Here is a 10,804-nt window from a genome sequence, read left to right as displayed (position 1 = left end):
ATTAATGTCAATCTGATCCAATGAAAACTCAATCCAATCATTTCTCTAATAAAACCCCATTTTAACACCTTTATCTCCGACTTTTATGTGAAAAGAAAATATCCTAAAAATTAGGGGTGCAACTTGGTTTGGTTTGGTTCAGTTTGAAGTTAAATTGGAACCGAACCAACATAGGTCAGTTCCACTAAATAAGAATCAGAACCGAATCAAATTCCATTGAAACCAAACTAAAGTCGGTTTGGTTCGGTTCTATGGATTTCCAATATTCTATAAATTGTAAGTAATATTGTTTAATGAAAAAATAAACATAAAATTTTATACAATAATCATTAATCTATCCATAAAAATCACTTATATATGTCATGACTCCTAAAATAATTTATATATATATATTGTGTAGGGGTTCGGTTCTATACAAACTTGATCCAAAAATCGAATCAAATTGATCAGTTCTTCATTTTCATAACTCGGAATCAAACCGCTACTTATTCCAAATTAAATCAAACCACTCCAAAAATATCAGTTTGGTTTGATTATTGATTCGAATCGGACCAAATTGCACCTCTACTAAAACCCATCGCACCAATAAAAAAAAATTGGAACACATCATGTATCACCTCTCCACTCTAGGAGTTGGAGAAAATAGACGTTTTCAAAGGCATATTGAAGACCTGTTCTATTTCAAATCATCATGATTTTCTCCGTACATCTATAAACACCTTTTCCACTCACAAACAAGTCACTCTTCCCAAAGTAGTCCTTGAGAATCTTTTCTTGTGAGGTTGGTTTGGGTAAGAAAACCTTTTGTTCTAGATGAGTTGATCAGGTAAGTCTGGCTATGGACGGGTTTGGCATGCCAATTGCCGCCATTGTTCACTACTCCACCTCTTTATCCCCCTTTCTCTGTCCATCTCTCTCTCCTTCTCTCTTTCTCTTTTATAAAGGTTTAATGGTGTGTCTTATTCCACCTCAACTAGAAACCCTCTCTCTCGCAAACCCCTAAATCCAACTTGTTAAAATAATAATAAAAGTTTATGGTTTTGGATTGGATCGGATCGTCTTTGGGTTAAGTGAAATCTTAATCGGATCAGATTTGATTCAATAATTTTTTAATCCGATCAGATCGGTTCAGGTCTAGATAAGAAGGTAAAGATTTCGGATCGATGTTGATTTGACACAAATCCGGTACCAAACCGATCCAAACCCTACACAAAACCCATAAATGGAAAAGCATCTATGATTCCGTGCATGCATTCACGTCAGTGCAGGGTGAAACGAAGTATCTAAGTCTAAGACCCATCAATGGTGATTTTAAAATGTAGATAGAATCAGTTTAATTTCTAAAGTACTAACCTATCCCTAATGTATACAAATATAGTTTCTTTGACATTTTGTTGAATGTATATATACTTAGTCCCTTGCTTCAACTTCAAAAATCCACGCATCATACGAATCACATCATGTACATCGCGTATCTCGATGTTATTTCTTATCTTTCTCAAACTCATCTAATTGGGTCCACCTCATGCTCTTGGTTTTAAAACTCATCCAAGATCGAGACGACTCATCTTATTCATCTCCAATGAGACGGATTGATAAGTCATCTCAAATCTGACGTGTCTATGTCATTCTTGAACAAGACTCCTCGAATAAATCGAAAAACTTATCCAAGTCAACTTGGTGTCTCATTCATGGCCAAGATGAGACATCAAAACAAGTTTTAAAACCGTGTTGTTTTTTTTTTTTCCAATTACAATCGCACTTACAATCATCGGATCGATCTTCGTTTTGGGTTGCATGATAAGTGTAAAACCACAAAAATTAGAATTAAGGGAAGAAAGATCGCCATTTATTAAAACCAAAATCCATTACACATAAAGCAAAAGCGATTATATTCTAATCCTCCCCTAAGTCCTCCGTCACAGGTGAGGACTGCACTTGAAAACGTGATTAATGATCGATCAAGCCCAACTAACTCGAACCAATTCGAGACCTAAATGGCACAAGAAGAGCATCATATACTCAAACTTGGATTTCAATTGGCCATCTGTACATCTCCTTATCCGGGACAGGGATAGCAAATGTCAAAAGTCCGGTGTCAGCGTTGTAGTTGAAGTCGGTCTCGGTGCCACCGACATTAATTTTCAGAGGCTGTTGGGATGAGTAGGCGCCAAATCGACCACATCCTCTCACTTCAAGGACTATAGTTGCAGTTGGTGATCGGTTTTCACTAAGTGAACCCGACAATTCCGAGGAAACTCCCCCATCAAAGTGTTCTGGTTTCTTGTCCAAAGTCATCTGGATATCAAATCCCTCCACCGCTCCACCGCTGTTGAACATGTCAAGTAGGCCTATTGGTGCAAACGAGATGTTGGTTGCGATTTCCTACATTACAAGAGAAGGTATAATTAGCTTCTTACATACATAGTAAGAGCATTGGGATTCAAAAAATTGGGATAAATAAAATTACACTATCACTTAAGTCATATATTAAACAAAATTATATATCAAATAGAAAATAAAAATAGTCTTTAAATCTTTGTGAATAACTCGGGATTAAATCACCAATTGAAAGAATCATGAATTAATCCCTTTTTTTTTTTTCAAAAAATCGGAGAATTTTGTCAACTATGCTCGAAAGAAAATAATTTTGTTAGTGTTTAGAACGAGGTCATACTTTGAGGGGACAGAAGTGGAAAAGTTCATAGGCTAGAACTTCAAGTGACACCGGCAGTGATGCACCCTTGGGTAGCCGAACAACCTCTCCTGCAATGATAAAATGGTGTTAAATCGGTCTAACTACAGATTCCATTATAGGAAGGATTACTCAACCAATAGAGCCTACTGACCTGATTTATAGGCGTACACGACAGCTTCACCATTCCAGTTGGCATCGGTGACCTGAGATAAAGCGTCAACATCAGTGACACTAACAGAACCAGTGAGGGTTCCAGGTGACGCGTCGTGTATACGTGTCTTCTTGGTATCTTTGCACCAACCGGCACCTTGGCAGTTGAACACGCCAACAACGCCCGAACATTTGTTCACGTTCCATACTTTGAGCAAACTGTGCATTGTAAACACCGTTATGTTTTTAGTTAAATACCGTTCGGCGAAAGAAATTTAATCAGAAGATGGAAGAGAAATAAGACAGCAAACCTGATTCCGTCTCTTGCAGGATCAGCGAAGAGGCAGTCGCGGGTGGGCCTGCCAGGAAGTTTGGCCCGCAGTACTGATCCATCGGGAAGGACCATCTTCTTCAAAAGCTCAAAGTCGTGGTGGCCTGGCTTGTCACTATTCAAGGCGAAACATTGGAAATGTCACCATGATTTCAAAACTCGGTTTGACGACTCCTCTCGTTCATAGACGAGATAAACCATTTAACTCGGTTTATAATTATTTATTCATATATATAATATGATTTAAATACAAAAAAATTAATTATTTTAATTAAATATACAAAATCCTGGTTGACTCGGTCGAGATTTACAAAATATCATCCAAGTCATCTCGTTTGTCTTGTGAGATTCTGCATATGTGAGACACCTTATATGTCCATCTCGTTCATGGAAAATACCAAGATGACTCGAGCGAGTCATCTCGGTCTCGGACAAACCATGAATGTCACTCATTAGCCTTAGTTAACTCCATGTCTAATTAAAGATTTGATCGAAAGGAGTAATTGGGCTTCAAATGTTGCAATACCTGACATAGATTGGACATCCACCGATTGCTCTAGCGGCACCGTGATACTCTGCAGCTGGGTGTAGGCTCTGCACAACAAAGATATTCTTTATCAATGTCTCACCTTATACAAGTCAACAAGAACATTTTTTTTTTCCCAGGCGAGATATAATTGAATTATCTATTACTACTTACGTGGAACATATCCCAATCGGGCTGCATGAATTCGCCGAGGAAAAAAGTGTTGTATGCTACTGAAGAAATGTGAATGGTGTGAGAAGCAGGGTCACGAGGGTAGAAATCGTCTGATGCTCTGACCACAGAAGTCAGCTTAGCACTATATAAACCATCGGTGTTGTGGCACATGCAAGCAATGCAACTGTTGCCTGCAAAGTTACGAGCGATTGAGGCCTCAAGGGCTTGGTGATAGCTGCGAGTGAGAGCAACCCGCCCACCATAACCCTCACCGAGAGTCTCAATGATGTTCTGCACATCAACCTTAACTCCATCGATTCCACAAGAGGCTAAGTAGGCATGAAGTTCATTGTAGAAGTTGAAGACCTTCTTTGGGTGCACCAACCCAAGCCCATGGACAGAAAGGCTGTCCATAACAATGTCGGGCTGGTTGCCCATTACGCCTGGTGACTGAATTGGGTATGCCAATGCACTATCGTAGTGCTCCATACCATTAGCCGTGGGCTTTACCCCACCCCAGTAACCGGCCAGTGCATGCCAAACATACACAAACCTGTATCATGACAGAGAATCATATAATGAAAATTAAGAACTAAAGACATACCAATAGTAAACAAATGTTAATCTTTCAATAGGATCTTATTAAATGCTAATTACACAAACATCCTATTGAGTGTCTATTTTCCTCCACTCTTGGATGTGTCATACCCCAGTTAAGTCTTATAACCCTCTTATATTCATAGTTCTCCCCCTCTCCAACAGATCAATCTTTTGGAGTAGTTGGTTGGTTAACATGGTATCAATGCGCAAGGTTTGTATAGGGCACGGGTTCGATTCTTTCCACCCTTACGGGTGAGGGGAATGTTGATGTATATTTTCCACCACTCTCAGGTGTGTCATACCCTAGTTAAACCATATGACCCTCTTATATTCATAGTTTGATCAGTTTTTTGGAGTAGTTGGTTGGGTTAACATATCCATGTACCTTTAAATCTTTTAACTTACCTTTCTTGGGAGGTAAGGTGTCACCAATTTTCCTATAGGATTGGGCTAATTAGATTTTTCAGGTTTGGGGTCTGTGCTTTTGGAACCAAATAAAGGTTAGATCCAATTGGGTCTTGGTACACAAAATTTTTTTTTTATCAACATCCCCGATTCCAGAATATGATGCAGTCCTAAATCAATTTGTTTGGATTCAGACCCTTCTTTTAAACTTGATTAATTGGAGAATCATAACTAGTTCACACGCCTAGTTAAAACACCTCTTAAGGAAAATTAAAGGCTAACAACCAATGCATCATATCCAAGGGCTATGTAATTTCAATCCAAAAGTATATCTTCAGGATGTAAGGTTCAACTTGTAAACCTAAGGACCATTTAGATTGGCATGTTCGCACAATTATAGAGGGTTCACAAGAAAACGCATGCAATAGATAAGAGGAACTAAGAGAACCAAAGAGTAGATTAAACTTGGGAGGGACACCACTGATACTTACTTGACATTGTGATGTTGCTTGGCTTCATCCACGACGTGCTTTAGGCCCGGGGCTTCATCATTGTTCTTGCCATTCTTTTGGAATTTTTCATTCTCTTTAATCCCTGTGAGTCTGCTGGCGAATCTGCAAAAGATCAACGATTTGATTCACTATCAAATTAAGTGAAAAATATAGAAACATATGTTCAATGCTTTTAAAGGCGTTGATTGCTAGCTTTTGTCTTTGGGTAAGAGAAAGAAAGACCATACTGTGCTCCTTCTTGAACGGTGCAGTCCTTGGCTTCCTTGGCTTCACTACCAATTTGTTGCCACCCATCATCAATGATCAAGAAACGTGGAGGAGTCCCTCCTGCAGACAAGCTGTACACCACCCAATCAAAATTCTGGCATAGCAAAACTTCCTTCCAATCTTTTCATAGGGAAGAACTTCGGTAGTGAATATTTTATCACATTAACTCACTTTGGGTTCAAGCATGGACCCATCAAAGTTAAAACAAGAAAACTTTCACCCACTAGTATTTGTAACCTAACATATTTAGCCTGACTCATCAAACCAGGAAAAGGGTGCGTCATTGCAATTGGCACCATCAACAAAACGACAGGGGAGAGTGTCATGCCATATGCCCCCCATGATGTTTAAAGTGGATGAAGCCAGTTTGGGCAAGGGGCTCTTTTCTTGAGGCAAAATAGTTTCGATCTCTCTAGACAGATCAAAGTCTCTTCTTCCTAGCCTTGTGCCATATAAAAAGTTTGTTCTTTTGAACCATGCCCTTGAAAGAACATCTACATTACTATACCAAATAGATAAGGACTAAACTTTCTACACGACTAAAATCTATGTGCTTTGTATTTGAGGGGGTTCGTATCATTTAGTATTAGAACTAGTTTCATGGCTCATGTTCAAACCTTGGAAGGAGCGACATGGGGAAAGGGCTACCTAGGGCCAAAAAAGAAGGATGCCGTAGTGAAAACCACCACAAAGTGAGACTCACTCGTAGAATGGCAAAGGAAAATAGAGCTTTTGCACATTTTCATTAATCCATGAACAAGATGGCATGAGAGTGAAGGCCATCACAGAGCGGACCGCAATGGATATCGAAGGCCAACTTGTTATACTAGTGGAACCTAAGTGTTTTTGGTGTATTGGTTGGGCTTGTATCATTATGCCTAACCATCAACGGGTAGAGAGTTAAAACACACCCTAGTAAATCCTACTTATTTTCTTACCTCTTGAGGCCTTCCTCCACACCTTCGGCTGTAACGTCTGTATAGAAAGCATCCCAAGTACACCAGCCAAACCAATCAACGAACGAAGGCAACTGCAATTACAAATACAATGAAAAGAGATCCAAAAATGGGTAGAAAACTAGTTATTTTTACTAAAAATTCCTGAGAATTATAAAATCAAGAAAGAGACCTTTTTCTTCTCTCGATGGAGAAAAGTTTGCATGTGTTTTTCAACAGCCCTGTTTCATATAACAGACACCCATTAGAGATAATCCAAAACTAGACTTGATCTTTCAAAGAAAAAAACTTCAATCTTACTTCACAGCTTGGTTGATGACTTCAAAGGGATTGGTCCCAGCATGCATGTAGACCATGTAAAGTCCTTGGTTGGTCTCAACAGTATTATCTCCTGCAAAAATCAATGAGCACAAAACACAGTTCGTTTCGGTTCTTTCGAACGCCATCTCTTTCATCATATATAATCTCCATAAATGACAAGGCTCCACCCAATTTCGAACTGTTGGTTTTTCCCTTCTGTGACGGATGGATGTGAACCTGAAGAATTATATTTTTTTACTCACCACTCTCGAGACACATCTCTACTTCATTCTTCTCGTTGCCTTGAAGAACAGAACGGAATTGGCCTTCAAGTATGGGAAGGAAGACGGTATAGATGGTTGGGGAATCTTCTTCTTGAGAGTTAGCATCGGCAGTTTCGTCTTTGCTTTCTATGAGCATGAATTGAGTCTCAAAGGGAACATCTTTCCCGCATGTTCCCATCCTCTGTGTCATCCACCATAACTTGAATCGGAAACAGCACATGAATCGTAGACCCCTGTCCAAGACCAAAATTGAATTAATAATCTAATCTAATCCCCCATAATCAGAGCCAAATAAGTTGATTTTACTCAGTTATCGTGACCATCCAGAGAGTAAAATTTAAATTTAGAAAAAAAAAATTTCCAAGGTGCAAAAACTGGTTAAAAAATCCTCCACTCTTACTAGGAAGAGAATTAAAAGGGTAAACCATGAAAAAAAGTAGAAAGTAAATTTTTTTTTCAATTAAGATTATATATATATTTTTTAAATTAATCCAACCTTTCAAAAATAAAAAATAAAATAAAATAAAATAACATTTTTAATAATATATTTTATATACCTAAAAAAACAAACTTTTTTCTTTTATTTTTGGAAGTTAAAAAATTTATTTCAATTTTTTTTTTTTAAATCTTTATTTTTTTTAAAGTAAAAAAAAAAAAAAAAAGTTTTTATACTTTTTATTTCTTTCTTTTTTATGATGGGGTGTCCGAACTTAGTCTGACTAAGGGACCAAAAGAGCTAGGGCCGAAACCAAGGCATATGGGTCCCTCCCAGGCACGTGCAATGCCCACACATCACATGCACCAGGCCAGTGAGGGTGCACCCTTGCGGGTGGCCCCAAGGAAATACTGCTCATACTGGGTATCGAACCACTACTTTCTACTTTGTATCCATGCAGGACCAAGTGTATCCCAGAAAATTTCTAAATTGACTCGGCAAAGTTAGCTGATTTATAGAACTAAATGGGAACTTACTCAAGAGTGCCCATGGGAAAGACATGAAGGCTTTTGCTATTAGAGGCAGTGGCACCAATGAATGTACCAGCGAGAAGCCCAACTCCTGAACCTGAAGTCAGAATAATGTTTTCTGGTACATTTCTCAATATGGTCTTCCCGTGAACCACCAGGTTTCCATCATTGATTGAGATCTTAGGTGTGACCGTCATCTTCGATAGCTGTAATTGCACCACAAATCAAATTAAACAAGAAGGAACGTGTTAGTTAAATTTATCAGAAAAGAAAGACAACAGATTACACTACTAATAGGCCATGAAACCTGAATAACACAGGGGTATTTAAGTCATTTCAATAACTAAGAGTTGAAAAGGACCAAAATAGACTTCATATTTGGTGACACTAAATGCCACAAACACAACAGCTCACGAGAAGTTTCACGGCCGCCCATGGTTCACGTTAGTTGTTGGCTGGCCAGCCTACGTGATGTTGAAAGGCCAATGACGTAATTTCACTCAACTTTTATATCACAATAAAATCATAAATATTAAAGATAGCTAATATTGGCGCCCTAACTTTTATTTATTACATCCCTAATTTCTTACTCCCTAATTAAAGATTAAACACACCGTTAAAACGCTAGAAAAGCTGTACAACAGGCTCATATAAAATTCTAGTCTAAAAAAAGATATCTAAATAGTGAGATAGTCTATTGGCACCCCAATTTTGACTCATAGTCAACCATGGGCTTTTTTATTTAAGTGGGGTGTAACAAGTAAAAGTTGGGGTGCCAATAGCAGCTCTTATATAAAATTTAGATCTGAAATTAAAAGCAATTATGGACTTCGAAATTCTGGTTCTGAGTCCTTAGAAATTATTTTCTCATGGAAGCAAAATTATGAATCTGCCTTTTGAAGAAAGAAGCATTTTTGTTCCTCAAATTTCTCTGTTAGGCGTATTTTTTCTATATGAAATTGATTTTCAAAGAAAAAAATAAGATGGAGAAAAATAAAGTTCTTGATCAGTTGGTTTCTGAACTAAAAACTCCATTTACATCAATTTTGAGAGATCAATCAAGAAGAAACAACCAGAAAATTGATGGAATCATGAAATGAAACGTAACGGCAAATGTAAATTAGATTCGGATTTCGAAAGTCAGTCAACTTTTTCAATTATAAGAAGGATTTATAAATTATAATTAAAAATACTTTCTTTCACCGAAATTCTAGGTTTAGACGTCGAATACCTTTTCGGATTCCGATCCGAAAGGGCCTTTTCTAACCTCAAACAACTTTTGAGACAGAGCATCAACATACGGCTAAAATCAGTACCGATCCCTAGGAATCCAGTGTTTTTCCTCCCATCTCAGCCTTACGTTTGAGGTTCGAAATCAACGGATCCATGGAGATATCATGGAAACTGTTGCATGAATTTCAAAATTGCGCCAAATCTCCAGATTTATTCCTAAAAATTCGTTACTGGAGCTTTAAAAACCTCATAATCACCAGATTTTGAATCGTCCACTACTTGATGCTTCAAATTTTTTCCAAAAATCGCAGATATCTCACGATGATCGCGATCTTAACTTTTATCGCAAACAACTACACAAAAACTAAAAATTTCGCAGAAAAAAAAGCATCTAATTTGCTCGAAAAACGAACTTAAATCTCAAGATCGATCATCATTTCCAAGGAAAAACATTAAAAATGCATCATTTCTCCAGATCTCGATTTCCATTTGAACCAAAACCGATCACACAAGTTTTTCATAATTATTCCCACAAAAAAAAAAAAAAAAACTCCCACCGAAAAGAACAACAGAGAGAAATCTTCAAAACATGAACTAAACTCACCTGTAAATCTCTCACTGAAGAAAGAACAAACAAATTGCTTCTTCAAGATCCGATCGGAGAAGAATACACGAAGAAATAGAAATTTTTGAAAAAAAAAAAAACTCAGTAGAAGTGCATTCGATAGGGAATGCTTCTTCTATTAGAGATGGAAAAAAAATATACACTCTTACACGCAGTGAGGAATATGAGAAACGCGGGAGAGACTATTTATACTATCTGAACTATTAAAGGTCGAACAACTTTCTTAATAAGATCTCATAGTGTTTTGACACGTTTCATTGGATATCACTTTGGACCGTTGATTATTATTTTATAAAAAACTATTAATAACACCAAATAATGTGTATTTTAATCACGTGGAAACGTGGGACTGCCGTTAAAATCCAAAGTCGGTTTTTGGTTTTATTTGCAACTCGATCGAATTTGTCTAAGAAGTCAGAAACCCGCCGTCTTAACGGCGGTTGTAACGTTCAAAGGATTACGCCGTTAATTGGGATAATTTTTTTTTATGTACGATGCAGCTGGATACATCATGGAGTGGGTCCACTTTATTTTTTGATTGATTTATAACATTTAGGGTTGAATCCAAAATCATGGCCAATCGTGATATTCTTGATCGAAGGTACATTCTCGTTATGTGCAAATATATGAGTACAAATCATGTGATATGCCCCGAATGATAGATAATTGGGTGGACCCAATTTGTAACAAGAGTTGTGACTCAGAGTGACATTTAAAATTGGCATTGATTCGAACATTGCTGATGTGGAAGTGCATGTAAAATCATAGATGCTTTTC

The 10,804-nt window shown here is 37.6% G+C and overlaps 1 protein-coding gene across 1 annotated transcript; it reads right to left on the bottom strand.

Moving 5' to 3' along the window:
- Window positions 1–1,827: 1,827 nt before the first annotated feature.
- LOC147383903 (putative galactinol--sucrose galactosyltransferase 2) lies at window positions 1,828–10,178 on the bottom strand. Its single transcript, XM_086425219.1, has 14 exons — window positions 10,007–10,178; window positions 8,176–8,375; window positions 7,183–7,436; window positions 6,920–7,010; window positions 6,792–6,840; window positions 6,602–6,693; window positions 5,624–5,734; window positions 5,376–5,498; window positions 3,880–4,432; window positions 3,706–3,773; window positions 3,160–3,294; window positions 2,850–3,067; window positions 2,678–2,766; window positions 1,828–2,385 (listed from the first exon to the last, which is right to left on the bottom strand). Exons 2-14 carry the CDS (start codon window positions 8,364–8,366, stop codon window positions 2,023–2,025), a joined length of 2,337 nt encoding a protein of 778 aa, XP_086281345.1. The 5' UTR covers window positions 8,367–8,375; window positions 10,007–10,178; the 3' UTR covers window positions 1,828–2,022.
- Window positions 10,179–10,804: the final 626 nt, after the last annotated feature.

Source organism: Akebia trifoliata, chromosome 15 (genome assembly GCF_017979445.1).
Source record: "Akebia trifoliata isolate Shusen 1 chromosome 15, ASM1797944v1, whole genome shotgun sequence".
Taxonomy (NCBI): Eukaryota; Viridiplantae; Streptophyta; class Magnoliopsida; order Ranunculales; family Lardizabalaceae; genus Akebia; species Akebia trifoliata.
The sequence above is the reverse complement of the archived record's forward strand: the minus strand, read 5'-3'. Positions and strand labels throughout refer to the sequence as shown.

Coding starts and splice junctions, on each gene's coding strand:
- LOC147383903 (XM_086425219.1), bottom strand. CDS start 8,366: ATGACGGTCACACCTAAGATCTCAATCAATGATGGAAACCTGGTGGTT. Junction 7,437..8,175: donor TTTCCCATGGGCACTCTTGA/GTAAGTTCCCAT, acceptor GGTCTTGGACAG/GGGTCTACGATTCATGTGCT. Junction 3,295..3,705: donor GGATGTCCAATCTATGTCAG/GTATTGCAACAT, acceptor CGCCTTGAATAG/TGACAAGCCAGGCCACCACG.